The 15,229-nt window shown below is 45.2% G+C and overlaps 2 protein-coding genes and 1 long non-coding RNA gene across 7 annotated transcripts in view; 1 reads left to right on the top strand and 2 right to left on the bottom strand.

Moving 5' to 3' along the window:
- Nucleotides 1-3,235, bottom strand: part of col4a6 (collagen, type IV, alpha 6) — a 94,907-nt gene extending 91,672 nt beyond the window's left edge. For both annotated transcript variants that reach the window (XM_046380330.1, XM_046380331.1), the window contains exons 1-2: nt 3,062-3,235; nt 2,703-2,843 (exon numbers count right to left, since the gene is read on the bottom strand). The gene's annotated coding sequence lies outside the window, so the exon portion shown is untranslated. The remainder of the gene's footprint in view (nt 1-2,702; nt 2,844-3,061) is intronic.
- Nucleotides 1,408-15,229, top strand: part of col4a5 (collagen, type IV, alpha 5 (Alport syndrome)) — a 37,432-nt gene continuing 23,610 nt past the window's right edge. For all 4 annotated transcript variants that reach the window (XM_046380341.1, XM_046380339.1, XM_046380340.1 and 1 more), the window contains exon 1: nt 1,408-1,732. In XM_046380341.1, coding sequence (XP_046236297.1) covers nt 1,646-1,732 — 87 coding nt within the window. In that variant the 5' untranslated portion in view covers nt 1,408-1,645. The remainder of the gene's footprint in view (nt 1,733-15,229) is intronic.
- On the bottom strand, nt 5,860-13,930 carry LOC124054392. The gene is made up of 3 exons (XR_006842369.1): nt 13,813-13,930; nt 13,201-13,252; nt 5,860-8,017 (listed from the first exon to the last, which is right to left on the bottom strand). It is a non-coding gene; the product is annotated as an uncharacterized LOC124054392 (long non-coding RNA).

Raw genomic sequence — 15,229 nt, 5'->3', positions numbered from 1 at the left:
GGGTTACTCGAGTTGCAAAGAGTCCTCTTTTAGCTCCTGAATGTTCTATTTTAGTTCGACTTGACATGAGTGAGCATTCGGCTCTGTTAGTCACAACATGTTAATTTATCTTCAGAGAGATTCTGTTGCAAGGACACTCGTGTTCCTGGTTAAATTAAATAATGTCTCTCAGATAAAGGAACCGCTGCTCTCGTCAGCAGCTGCGTTTAGCTGTGGTGGTCCACAGGGATCCTACCTGGGACCTGGGACCTGCTGCTTTGCATTACAGTAGTTTAACCAACTACTTAGCAACTGGTTGCAGAGTAAGTTTAAGCTGAATACATGGTATGAGAGGGAAGACATCAAATTACACAAAAATATCAGCACAATATAACCCAACATTTATCTCCAAAGATAATCTTGGATCAAACATCCAGAAACTGTAAGTTCTCCTACATTTTAAATCTGCTGTGTTTACTAAGGATTCTGATATTTAATGCATTTATAGCTATTCAGGTACAAGAGGAGCCAAAAGAACCAACCAGCACAAGTCAGCAACATTTGCCTTAGTGTGTAGGGACCGAGTTCTCCAAAGTCTGTGAAAGCAGCCCTGCAGATACTCTGCAGAAATTGTGACCTGCAGCTGGCTCCAAATACAGTTAGAAAAGAGGGCAAACCTGCTGGAAAAGGAGTTAATGCAAATAAAATGCAAGTTAAGAGAGAAACTTGTAAATCAGACGAACGATCATTAACTCCTGGTTACTTTAAAATTACTGGCCCCCATAAAGAAAGTCATCTGCACTTTAGTTGATTTATTACTTCCAGGACTTTTGTCATGGACATTAAGCTCTTCATGACAAATTGTTTAGCCGCAAGAGAGAAAACAACCTGCCGTGTAAGCATATCAATTTCATGGGTGAATATGACTTTTCCAGTTAATCTCATAATCCTAAATGAGAAGGAGAGGATGATGTATTACTTTTTTTTCCAAGAGTTTACTTCATTTTCTTCCATTTCACCAGCAGCATCCCTCTGTCAGGAGTCAAAAGTGAGTATTTGACCTTTAATAATCTGTCAGGAATGTAACATGTCCGGGCATATGGAAAATGCCAAATAAAGGTTTAATGTCAAAGCTTTTTGTGCAGCCTCAGGCATTGGCAAGCAGGGGGAAGGTACCATATCCCTCCGCTAGTTGTGAGGTCCTAACTTCATCAAGCTCCTGTTTTAACCGAATTTAAGACAGCAGAAACAAGTCGTTCCCTGCGCTGGGATGGCGCACACTGGTCGCCTCTTTAGCCAAAAGCTTTAAGGTTCAAATCACTCCGAAATACTATTTTTGTCTTTATTTTGTCCGTCTTGTGGAGGTTGGATATCAGTGCGCCCTGAGTGTGGGAAGTAGATCCGGCTGGGCAGGTTTGCAAGTCGAGGAGAGAAAAAGTTAGTGAGGGGGAACAGCAGAGGCGCACGGTGCCAGAGCCAGGACCACTAGGAGCCTCCGCAAGCGCAACAACAGCCAGCACGCCGAGAAGAAGAGTCTTTCTCATTATTTCTGTTTCACTGAGGGCAAGTGTGCTCGGCAGGGGAGAACAGCGCTATGACATGCGAGTAGAGAGCCGCACAGTCTGAGAGTGTTAATGCAGGCGGATCCTTGATTTATTCCCCCAAGATGAATAAAGACTTGAGCCTGCGACAGCTCGCCGTGCCTCTGCTCTTCCTCGCCCTGTGCGTCGCGGTGCAGCGATCGGACGCCAAGGTAAGTGCCTCTGCAGTGCTTCTCTCTCTGTTTTTGCACAGATTTGGAGCCTTCTAATGGCTTTAGCTCCGCAAGATTCCCGCACGAGGAGCCCGAGAGACCTGCCGCTCTCACTCAGCCGGCGCCGGGACGCCAGCGGCTCTCCCAGCTCAGCCTGAGGTTTATAAATAGAGAGGTTGCTTTATAGCAAGTGCTTATCCTTCTGCGCCAATAATAATCCCCGCGCCAGTTCCGTTTTGTTGCAATGAAAATAATAACAATACATTTAAGCCAGTTATGCACTTCTGTGTTGGGCTTTTATTGCACTTTTCAACGACGGTGACCCCGGGGAGCACCTTCATGAGCTCGGCTTTGTAGTTTCATGGAGGCTTCGCGGACGGAGTTTCTGTCCTCTTCCCTGCGCACCGCGTCCCACTCACCCCCCTCCCCCTTCCGCCCTGTTCCCTGTAACTGAAGGCAACCTGTAGCAACACGCAGACCAGGGCATGCGTGTGTCTTTTATTCCTGTTATCTTGTCAAAGATTCAGACGACATGCCAGGTCTGCGTCTGGAGGGGAGCGCGGCGGTGCAGCGCGCAGAGCTCACCGGCCCGCCTGTCGTCTGATCGAAATGCTAAAGTGCAACACATTCCTGCTCTGTCAGCGGTAACAGCGTCTGCCACCTGACTTGTCCCTGGCGCGTTGTGCGTGATTTGCTTTGGTGACATCCCGGTGGAACCTCTCACGTCCCCAGAGGAGAGGAAACGCGAGCCCGCAGGTGTGATTTATGTTGACAGCACACTGACGTGTAGACGAATAAAATCCACCTCTGTTGGCTGATTTTGTTCCTGACATCCTGCAGGTTTAGATTCTGTGCAGCTCTATCAAGCTATCGGGGTGAAATTTGTCTTTGCACTTGAGATGTATTAGGAGGAGACACACAGCAGGGATGTGTGTGTGTGTGTGTGTGTTTGTGTTTGTGCATACTTCACCCTGCATTTGTTTGAATCAGTGCGCATCCCAGCTGCGGCGCTCTTCACCGCAACACCGCTGGCATCTTATGACGCGGCTCGGAGTGAAAGTCACCGCATCAGGAGGAGAGTCTCGGTCGTCTCATGTAATATTCCAACAGGCTGTATGTGATGAATATTCACGATTGATTAATAATTCATGAGTGCGCACGGTCCCGCCCCCCACACACCAGGCGTGGTCCAATCAGACCTCCACACTTGCTGTTCACATGAGCCTGTAAGATACAGGAGAACTTTTTCATGTTCTGAAAATGTATTTGCATCCACTAAACAGAAAACAGAAAGCAAAGTGATTGTTTTAGGCTGTTAACGTCACTTACGTGTTGAGGTGAAGTCAGTCATCAAATCTGTGTCAACAACAAGCCAGGTGGCTGCTTCCCCCTCAGTTCGTGCATCACAACTCAGCGGTGTCCCCGCAGCATAAAATAGACCCCATCTTCTTCTTTCTGTTCGCATGCACACTTCAAGGCATACGGTCAGAGGATGTCTCAGTGAGGAACCGCCACCAGAGCCTGAACGTAGTGACTAAACGACGACAGAAGGAAAAGTGATGAGAAAAAAGATTTAAGATGTGAAGGCGAGCTTGTAGGTGTCAGTCGTGTATGTTACAGGCGAGACAGACTGGCTGTTACTGTCGCCATGGAGACGTCAAAGATGTAGGAGGGGTGGAGGGAAGTCCATGTTGTCGATAGGAACGTGGCTGACACCCCCACCCTCTTGGAGAGGATGAGGAGGAAGAGGGTGAACATCAGGCTATGAGGGCCAAGCCAAGTGTGCGGCTCAGGAAGAGGTCTGAGAGGGGGCCTTTAGCTGGACGACTCAAAGAGGAAGATGTGGATGAAAGCAGGAGGGATGATGATGATGATGATTGTTAGGTGTGGTGGTCATTTTCTCTCTCTCTCTCTCACACACACACACACACATTCATGCTTATGTCTTTGCTGCACAAGCGTTCTCACAGAGGCCCCCTAGTGGAGCGTGTGTGAATGACCCTAAAACTTGATCTTCTGGATCACTAAAAACATTTTTAATAACCAATTTGAACATAAATGAAGTATTAACTTTTCATTCACACCAGCTAAGTGTAAAACTGTCGCACTGAAACGCTTTTAAATCCACTTGATTACGTCAGAAAAACATTTTCGCAAACTTAAAAAGGCTGTTTTTTGTTTTCAGCGGGACAGTGAGAACAGAACCTGCACATGAAGACAAAGTCAACTTAAATCTGGCTACACACACACACACACACACACACACTGAGCCCCCTCGGTTCTGTTTTAAATCATTAACTTGATATAAACAGAGCATCTCATACATCACTGTTTCAGAGTGCAGTTTTAATCCTCGACCAGGAATGAGTTCAGCCAGGTGATGCAGTTCAGCGGTAATGTATACCTGCAGGTTCTACTTTGAAGCCGTCATGCCATGCAAACCACAAACACACACTTTATCTGATGCATGCTTTCCTGTGCACATGGACCCACACACACAATTACACCCACAGCCTCACGGGTTCCCCAACCTTTCACATGACCCATATCCCAGGTAGAGTTTGGAGAGAAGAACCTGTTGGTTCTGTGTGTGTGTGTGTGTGTGTGTGTGCTCGTGCGTGTGTGTGAGGAGGTTTACAGGTTTACTTAGCCATAACATCCTCAGATTGGGGAGATAAATCTGTGAATCTGTGCCAGCAATGCAGAGCTGCTTCTTCAAGTGAAGTTTTTCAGCCAAATCCTTTGCTGTTTTCTCACGTCTTTGTCTCTGGATTTTTCTAGTCTTTCCCCTTCATCCATCTGTTATTCTGACTTTACTTTCTCTCCACGAATGCAGACACACAGAGGAGTATTTCTGAATTCGTGATTTTAACATAAATTGAAGCAATCGTTGCAAAATCAGCAGGATCTTTTGGTGTTCACAGAAGGTGGTTTGAATTCTCACCAGTTTCAAAGTCACCACAGTTCTATGCTGAAAAATAATCCAATTAAGAAAGAAAATGTCTACCTTTAATCTCCACAAAGCATCTTGTAACTGCAGCAGAGGGCTTTTATTTCCCAGTAACTTGTCTTCTCAGGCACTAAAGGCACTCATCATTTTTAAACAGTTCCTAATCTAGTTAGTTAGCTTCAGCCTTGCTTGGTTTATGGAGCTCGGTGGGGAGCATTACACAGGATTCAGCTGCCTTACAGACTAAATTCGGGGGGGGAAAGCACCCAATGTGCACCTTCCACCCATGTGTTCCTGTTATTCTTAAGAGATTTACTGTAATTTATTACATATCATAGTGATCAGCAACTGAATACTGAATACTCACGCCATCTGTAGCTCCCTCCCCCCTGGCTCCTCCCCCATCCCTCTCTCTCACCCTCCTTTCCCCACCTTTGCGTCTGCTCTCGAAGGCAAATTCCACCTTTATCTCACCTGCTCTGAGGGGAGAGCTCCTTGAACAGGCAGATCCCATAAGGAGGCTGAATTGTGTACAGCATATTTGCCTCCTTCACATACTTAGATAGCATAAAGGAAGGTATGTGTGCTTTGAGTGTATACATATGTGTGTGTAGACCTCACAGTGTGGTGTCAACGAGCCGTAGATGCCATTAGGATTAACAGGTGGACAAAAGTCTATGAGCGCTAACAGCAAATGTTTAGACAGCTAATTACCCCCATCCAGTACTTATACTCCTCCTCCTCCTCCTCACTCATTCTCTCCTTTTACAGCTGGAAGAAGCAGTACTGGTGTACAAGTTCAAGTAGCCAAAGACGTACTAATAACAGGATGAATTACAGACGCGGGAAGAGCAGCGGCGGTAACACTTGTAAAAGTTGCTCTCTGTAGTAGCTGTAACAGTAGCAGAAGCAGCTGCAGGAGCATCACTTGCTTTAACACCACAAGCAGTGGCAGTAAGAGGTGGTAGTAGTACTCGTACTAGAAGTTGTAGTAGTAGAATGAGAAACAGCAGTAGCAAGAGTTTAAATAGCGGGCATAGGAGAACAATTTGTAATTTGTAGCTGTAGAAGTAGCAGGAGCAGCAGCAGTAATAGCAGTAGCAGTAGTAGTAGTAGTAGTAGTAGTAGTAGTAGTAGTAGCCCTGGAGGGAGCAATACTAGCAGCTGTAGTATTCATTTCAGTAGTAAAGCAGTAGTTGTCTAAGTACAAGCTGTCATAGCAGTAGCAGTAGTTGTGGCACTAACAGCCTTAGATGAAGCGTCAGCAGGAACATCTGTAACCTCAGCAGTAGAGGAAGGGCATAGTCATCACAAGATCATTTATTGATCATCATTTATTGATCTCAGAGAATTCGACTCAAATGAAACTAGTTGCAGTTTTTCTTTCTTTCTGAAAATGTTAATCCTCGTCCTCCCTTTCTTTCCACTTGGGTTATAATCCCATTTAATCTCTTTACACAACATATCGTCTTCTGTCACTTACGCTCAAACCTCATTATCCCCCATTCAGTGCTGAGGGGAGGGTAAACACGGTGTGTTTGTCAGAGACTTCTTTATTTACTCCATCCCTCACTGTCTGGTTTGAGGCTTTAAAGGTCAGCTGTGCCTTTTGCCATCCCTCCCTCCATCATCTCTCTATCTCTCTCGCTTGTTATATTTTCTGTCTCATCACTAACCAGACCACCGTGCAGCCTAAACCTATTTTTACTTCGTTACGACCCCTGAAAGCAGTCCACGGCCATGTTATTCGAGGCTCCCCCGCATGACAACAGCAAGTGGGTTTTAACCGGTCTCTGTGGCCTCCATGTGAGAGACTCAAAACAATCTCCTTGTGGTTATAAAAGTCAGGAATCTCTGATCTGGAGGGTTAAACAGCGGCCACTTAAAGGTCTGAGAGAACCTTCCTTTGAAGAGTAGTGAGGGGATTCAGATTGTGGATTTGGGTTGAATTAAAACGACTTGACTGCCATCTTTGATTATGTAGCATCATGTCAGTCAGGAATTCCTGTTTGTAAAACTGCAATTCAACTTTTCCTTGCTGAACAGATTGTGATAGAGAGATTTCCTTTTTCACACATCCTCATAGCATATGTAGTCCTTTTCAACTGAAGGAAATTAACAACCCAGGCCTTCCGATAACCTGCCTAACCTGCCAGGAAGAAAATAATAATTAATTTTGGTAACTGTTGTTAGCACTTTTCTTTCATTTTAGGAGTTTATATTTATTAGATTATTCGCAAACACCTCCAATAACAAATCTCTCCATCATGTGGTTTGTCCTAGTTTGTTTATGGTTCAAATGTGCTCTTTGCTGCCCCTTGTGGACAATGCGTGAAAAAAAAAACATTAGCGCTAACAGCCACAGAGGGTGTTTGTTGCTCTTCGGCCACAGGGGGCAGTAATGAGCACGGCATCTTATGACCTGCAACAAGGACCTCAGCCATATTTTAACTTGCAGTACTTTGCTACATCTTCAGTACTTTGGAATTTGAAGATAATCCTGTTGATTTCGTAGCTCTCCGGATAAATAAACTCTTTGTGAGCCATCCTAAGCTGGTTGTAAACTGCAGCCATGTGGGCATCTGCATCTCAGTTGGTATCTGTTTCATGTTTGTCCCTCTTGTCTGACACTTGCTTTTGATCTTTTCACACTTACTTTCAGCTTTCCTTAAAACTTCGTGCGGGGTTTGGGATCAGTTTTTTGGTGGTGATCCAGTACCGCAGCCTGAACCGGGAATGGGCCTTGAACAGCAGACGGCGCTTTTATACATTTTGATCAGTTATCTCAAACACAAGCTGCTCAGATGTGGAATTCCCACCATTTCGCAAAGCGTTTTAGTGTTGTTGTTTTTTTATTTTATTTTATTTTAGCAAACTGTTTAGTTCCTGTGCTGATGGGAAAGTCAGACATCTGGAGTTTCAACAAAACACTGTTGATTCGTGTACAACTTGCCAGATAATAACAGGAACAAATAAAGCACCGGAGGACAGCGTTTCAACTTTGTTCCACTTCTGTTCCAGCTCTTGTCAAAGTTGCCCACACATTTTCAAATCTAAAAGTGATGGTTGAGCTCAAACTCACGGTCAAACGTTGGCCTCAGAGCGTTTCCTATCTGAATCCGTTTCATAGCCTCGGTGTGTTTGCTTTGTGGCTGCGATCCAATGGGCTACCTGACAAGTCCACCTACACAGAGCAGTCACAAGACATGCCGTTCCTCCTTACCTCTTCCCACTGATCTCCTTTTCCAAAAGAACGCCATCCCTTTCGTCCTTTTTTTCTTCTTCGTCCCGCTTCCAACGGAAACACGAAGTGTCGCTCGGGGACGACAAAAAATCTGTGAAAAATAACAGACAGACAAATAACTTCAGCAAAAAGAAAACAACGAGGCTCAACTGAAGAGGAGCTACTGAGGGAGAGAGAGGGAACGAAAATAAAGATTCAAAAGAGGAAATGAATACAGAAATTGTAATATAAGACTGAAATGCATTAGATTTTTCTCCTCTAAACAGGAGCATTTATTGTTTTGCATTCTTTCCCCTTTTTGCAGAGGAGAAGAAGGGAGGGAAAGGAGTTTTAATCTGTCTGAGATCAGGGTGATCTTGATCTGCAGATGTCTACTTCTTTACTTCTGTTTAAACTACGGGCTCAGTACATGCGCAGCACGGCGAGGACGAGGGAAAGTAACTAGCAAAGTATTTGTAAGCTGTACTACCCGCTGTGCGTCCACAACATTAATATTATTTAACATCACGCACAAGAAGGAGACAGGTGTCGTCTTCATGGCATGTTTGCCTTCATTTTGCTAATCTGACAACATGGGCAGAGAGGACACTTTTACGGCCGAACATCCAATAACCAATAAGTCATGAAGAACGAGGTCCAGCGAGGTCCACCAATCGGATCACCCGTAAGCCTCACCTAAACGGAGGTCATGAATTCAGAGTTTAACATCCTCCTCCGTGCATTTCAATCCCTTCTGTCAGCCTCCATCTTTGCGCTCTACACTCGATCTGCTCATCTCATGTGAGCCACCACAATCCCATGTTTGTCTGAGGGAGGCAGACGGCAAAGAGCGATAACACACACACCCACACACACACACTCATGCTGTGCTTAAAGTGTAATGTGTGTGTGTGCCCATAGAGGAATGAAGTCAGTGGGGTAGAAAGCTGTTTTGACTGCGTCGCTTCATGCAACGCACACAGAAACGAGGCTGAATCGAGCTTAGGTAGCGTGGGAGGACGTCTGGTTCTCTCTTCTTCTCTGTTTTTCTCTCTCACACTCTCGTTCCCTCGCTAGTTTCAGTGCTCTCTCTTCCATGTCGGGCACCTGTTTGTCCCATCACACTGCTGTGGAGGAAGCAGGGCTTCCCCAAAAACCACATGGGAGAGAAAGTGTTGGCCCCTCGTCCGAGTGAGCGTTTTTAGGTGTACTTCTTTACATACTTCAGAGTGTAGCGTTACCACATCACCTTTTATATACTTGTCCAGAGGCAGGCATCTCAAAGTGAGGGACGAGTTACACAAAAATACTTCCTCGTTTCCTCCTTCCCTCCCTGCCCAAAAACAGTCGAGGTACAGGAATCACGACTGCGCTCAACAGCCCCCGGATGAATCTGATTCCCTCTTATTTTAGTTCAGTTTTTGGTCTACACCAACTCCTGAGGGAAACACCTGGCTGTTTAGCTGCTAAACGCTCCCAAGCCTCTTGCTAATGACAGGAAATGAGGCTGATGAGAGCTCACGCAGATCAACCACGTCCTCCGTCAGTTCATCTACCTTGACATCAGGCCGGCGTCAGCTCAAACCCGATAACCTGCACTGTACATACAGTCGTCACAGATACTGTTTGTACATTACACTGAGCTGTACCGCCGCCGTGTTTCAGCGTGTGTGTGTTTTCCTCAGGTGGAGCCTGGTCATAGTTAATCCCAGGTCGGCGTGCCGGCTGGTATGCAGCTAAGCCTTTAGCGTGCAGTCGGAGGATAGCGTTCAGCGGCACAGAGGAGGGAGGTGCATTTTTCACATAGAGAGGCAGGAGACAAGTCAACTCATTCAGCGCTTGTTTGTTAATTAGCTGCTCACTATCGTTGTTTACTTCTTCTTTTCTCCTTTATTTTTCCCTGAATCTTGCCAGTAATAAGGGAAGGTTTTTACAGGACAGGTGGTGCATTATGGGGGTTTGTGCTCCATTTTTAATGTACTCGTTGGTGTCTCCTTAATGACTTTGGGGCCTGTTTTCTTTTTGTTTACTGATATACCGTCGATCCCAGCAACAAGGGAAAGTCAGCCTTGAGGGTATTTACTGAGGCTTCCAGAACAGCTCGAATCCTCGCTGTCACAGATTCACTATGAAATGTACCGCAGTGGTGAACATCATTCTTTCCTGATTTGTTGGGGGTTGTGGAGATTGGCCATTGTTGTGCAATACAGAAAGAAATGTAACATATGAAAACATGCCTTAGTCTTTTGGGGGTTTTTTTGGCTTGTCTTTTTGCTTGTACGTGTGTGTGTGTGTGTCTGTGTGTGTGTGTTTGTGTTTGTGCATGTCAACACCGAATGCACAGCATTCCTCGCCTCCTTAAGACAAACAGACCCCCGCCGGTCGGAACAACGGGAGATATCAGACATCTGCCACGGCACAGAAAAGGGAGGAGAAGAAGAAGAAGACAAGAGGGGGGCTTGGTGGGACAGTTGGGTGAGGTGGAACAACGGAAAGAAGACAGAAACAGCTTCAGACAGAAAAAGAAAAAGGAAGGAGAGAGCAGATGAGAAAGATAAAGCAAAATAAACTGAGGCAGCTGGGTGAAGAGGTAAGCAGGTAAACAGGCAGAGGAGGAGAGACAGTAGCTTAGCCTCAGAGAAGAAAATATTAGAGGCAAATATTTGGGCAGCCATAAATAACCAAGGACCCCCCTCCTGTGCTGTGGTGGACTAAAGGGGGCAGGTTACAAGTTTTTCAGTCAGAGTGACAAAAACGTCTGCCGAAACACTAACAGCTAAACGTTTTGTCGAGCATGAAGTCATCCACGTTTCCCCTTCGAAACGCTTCACTGTTGAGCCTTTATAACGCTCAAAATTTCAGCCGTCGCGTCCTCATCGAAGGCCGTCTTAAGCGAGACTCAGCGATATGTGAGAGCCGGGCAGGGACCTGCTGAGACCTGCCTCCTCGCAGTATCAGATCAGGCGCTCAGGACTCGGAGAAGCAAGAGGGAGCATGTCAGCCGCAAAGATCTGAACCCAAATGCTCAGAGAAAACGCTAAAATGAAAGTCATTCACAGATCAAACTGAGGTATGAGGCCCCTGAAACCTCAAGATTTATCTCACTGAATCAGTCTGAACCTCAAGATTTATCTCACTAAATCAGTCTGAACCGCTCTCAGAGTGCTAAAAGTATGCACATGACACCGGTCACCATCACGACTGTCTCAGCTTAAACACAGTTTTATCATGAAGCTTTTAGGCCCGACCTGAGAGATACAGTCAGGGTTTAATCATAGTCCTTTAACTTTGATATAGTTTTTTTTTGTTCAGTTATTTGTTATTTTGCTGAGTTTTTGATTCACGAATGTCTGAGTAATGTTTAGTCTAAAGTGCCGCTGAAATGCTTCTCATCATTGTACCTGCATGTTTCCTCCTCTGGTTACCGCCCTCATGTGGTGGAGATGTGGAACTACAGGTGGACAGATGAAGCCCAAAATACCACACAGACAAAAGTATGAGGACACTCCTGCTCACTTACTTTTGTATACCACAGTTGATTAATTGTCATCAGGGCTGCAAAGAATGATTATTTGCATTATTGATTAATCCATTGATTAGTCTCCTAATTAATCATACTGTCGAGACCCCAAAGGCCCTTCTTTTATACTTTTATTTTAGAAGCTCAGTCAGAGTAAAATCCAAACATGAGAACCTCAGCTGTTAATCCCACACTGCATCATAAACAAACTCAATCAAAAATAGCTGCCACAGTACTGAGCAGCCATGTGTTTCCCTCCTGTCTGTCCTGCTGTCTCGCAGATACGGCATCAGGACGTCCAGGGCTATCTTGTTTTGTCTACAGCAGAGGCTTCTGGGTAAATATTAAGGTTAGGCTTCAGCTCATGTAAACAGCACTACACCTCCAGCATGCAGGTTTCAATGCTCGGTTTATGGAAGCACAAAGCGGTTTGCTGTTTGCTCGAAGGTTTACGCAGACGTCTAAACACTGTTAAAAGGTAAACGGGTGCATATATTTTCTTGTCATTTGTGTAGACTGGCAGCTCAGCTGAGAATTTTAAAGTGAAAAATCCCTAAACAGCAGACAAGAAGTAGTTCTAAATACAAAAGTGGATTCTGATGAGCCATAACATAAGAAGCACTCAGCGATTTCTTTCCATATAGATTCACTTGTTGAACTGTGGCACCTGAACTAAAACCCTAGAAAAGCTCTGTGATATTTAGACTGGTCACACCCCTGTGCTTTTCACTCTTAAAGTCCAAAGGATGAAACAACAACAATTTGGACCACACAGGTTTGTCTGTTTTCTTTAGTTTTTGGCTACTGTTTCCAAACGTGAACCTGAGCGCACCCTAAATCTTCATGCTGAGGGATTTGTTCTGCATTTGTGTCATGATTTTAAAGCATAACTTTCTTCCCTTCCTTTTGTCCTTTGTCTTTATCCCTCCGTCACCACCGTTGCGCTGCTTTCTTTCTTCCTAGTTAACATTTTACTTCCCTCCTCCCATTCTACCTGTGTCCTCCCAGTACATCCCCAGGCTACACGTATCCAGGTATTCAGCTGGCAGGCTGCCACCCCGCTCTCTAATTTCTTGTTGCCCGTAGCTACAGTGCAGCGTGCCAAGTGGTGATGTATGTGGAGCATTGAGAGGTAGACGGACATGTCTGAACCTGTGTTAGGCAGGGCCGGGCCTGGCTGGGCAGGGCTGGGCTGGGCTGGGCCAGGGTGGGTTGTCATATCTCCCACGGGAAGGAATTCAAACCCCCTAGTTAAAAGATCCATGTGAGGACATTTTGTGGAACAGACACTGATAGATCAGCAATGCATATTTGGGCATGCAAACCTGCAAGTTGCACCAGTTGTTAGAATTATTGAGAGCTAATAAGAGCTTAAAAATCAAATTAATTGATTTGTTTCTATGTAAGAATTTTAAAAATGAAATATGGCGACGACAGGTGGTAGTTTTTTTTTACATGCAATGCCAATTATATTCTTTAGAACACAACTATAAATGCTCATAACTTAGATATTAGTTGTGGGTTTTCAAAGGAGGCGTCAACTTTTTAGTCAAAACTACAGCTCTTCAGAGACAACCGAAGGCCCGAAGAATCAAAGCTGATGCAGCTGAACCCGAGTTATCGTCTCGTTCACCTTCCTTATCAAAGCGTGGGTGAGCAGATGCACTTCGGTGGAATGAAAACCACTCGTCGGGATGAGCTGGACCAGACGCCGTTTCCACCCCCGATTCTGTTCCCAAACATACGCAGAACAATAGTGTTCATGGAGTGTTTACCTCTCGGCCTAAGGGGCCTGTCAGGATAAGGTCCCATCTGGAAAGTCACTCCCTGCCAAGTTTAAGAGAGAACAAAATGTTAGTTTGATAAAATAAAACGGTAATACATGGTGGTGCCAGCAGCCACACACAGTGTCGAGGTGTCCTGGGGCAAGACTCTGACTCGTGAAACCACCACCTTCATCTGTTCGCTCATTCTGGAACAACATGAAACTCATAACTGCATGTTTGGTTTGTGGTTCAGTGCAAGTTGAAGGATGGGAAATGAAAACGCAGAGCAGAGGGCTTGGTGTGTTTCTACAGAAGTGTGTGTGTGTGTGTGTGTGTGTGTGTGTGTGTTGTCCCTGCAGTCAGGTGACTTCCACAGCCTGCTGTCCAACACGCGTGCTGTAAATTATTTAATCCTGATAGGGTTTTATGTATGTCTTCATGCTTAGTTGGTTAAAGCTTCATCCATGAATTCAGAAATAGCTTTTATCTTTGTGGGTTTACATGTTAAACAAAATATAACAGCACATGTATGTGAATGTAAACGTCAGAGATATATTTTTTGTGATTTAGGGACAGTGTCTTGATTGATTAAAAATCAAAAATACGTGCGTTTCCTCATACCTGCCGCGCTGTTTATCCAGCTACGTAGTCCTTCAGAGTTGTCGGCTGATGTTTCCTTTGTCTTCAGTGTAATGGAACGAGATGGTCCTTCACATTCAGGTTCAAAGTGTCATAAAAACTCAGCAGCGGTATCTCTTTGCAGTTATCACAACTCAGTTACTCAAGATAATCCACAGACTGTTGTGAGCAGTCTCATGCGGGAACTATTTTCTTTCTGTATCACCGCGCAGCAGGAAGCGCGCATCTACTCATGGAGGCTAGCTGACTAAGCTAACTAAGCTAATTTCGGTAACTAAGCTAGCCAACGTCACAGCTCGGCGGTGGGAGTGCGTTTCTTTCCGTAGTGTGAGATGGTATAGTTTGGCAGAAAAAAATGTTCCTAATACCGCTTTTGTCTCCTCTATATGTGTGAGGTTTATTGCTAATTGTCAAAAAACTGTTTTTATGTCAGTTTACAATATCCTCTCCTTCTGCTCTATTCCATTCCATGTGTAACGTAGCCTACACCGCCACCTATCGACGAAACTACGCACTTTCACAACCGTGAGCTTCAGATTAGATGTAACGGTTAAACTGATGGGGGTATTTTTGTTTCACTGGGTGTTAGTATTCTTACTTAAGTAAAATATTTGAATGCTTTCTCCACCACTGGGGTGCAGAGATGGAGGTCAGCTGCCTCAAAGTGCTCTCCCTGCAGGTATCGCTCAGTGGGAGGTCACAGGGGTCAACCTTCATTAGACCAAATGAAAAGAGAAGCGAGGGGGGGGGAATTGCATTGGGAAGAAAGAGAATTCCTGGGAATATCAATGGAATTCCTGAACCGGCACTGTGGCACGATGGCGTGTGTGTGTGTGTGTGTGTGTGTCAAAGACATGGGGTCCTCCAGTCAGGAGGTCTTCCTCTTCCAAAGAGTCGGTCCAGTCAAAACATGCACGGCCAGATTTTTGTCAAAGTGAAAATATTTGGTTTGGTCGTCACTCTCAGGGCGTCAGCACCTTGAAGTAGTTAAGAGTCCAGCGGCGATGAAAGGGATCAACGGTTTGATGCTGCTCCTCTCCAGAACGGGACAAATACACTTCAAACACACACGGATATTCGACCCGTGATGTCACACACACACACACATGCACAGATGCTAAACCATGAGATGATGCTGTTACAGTAACACTAATCTTTCCTCTTCAAGCTGTCAGCCAAAACACTTTTTTTCCCAAAATGAATCTTCCATATTTTCACCCTTAAAGGTGTCAAAGGGAAGCAAACTCGGCGGATTAGAACTCAGATTAGCCCTCAGTCACACATGCAAATAAACCTGCCCTCCTTTTTCCGACTTGAATCATAGCTGAACAGATTGCGGATTAGTTTTGTGTGTGAGTGTGTGTGTGTGTGTGTGTGTGTGTGTGTGTGTGGCAGTCAC

Source organism: Scatophagus argus, chromosome 23, assembly GCF_020382885.2.
Source record: "Scatophagus argus isolate fScaArg1 chromosome 23, fScaArg1.pri, whole genome shotgun sequence".
Taxonomy (NCBI): Eukaryota; Metazoa; Chordata; class Actinopteri; family Scatophagidae; genus Scatophagus; species Scatophagus argus.
Note: the sequence above shows the minus strand (reverse complement) of the source record. Positions and strands in the feature narration are given on the sequence as shown.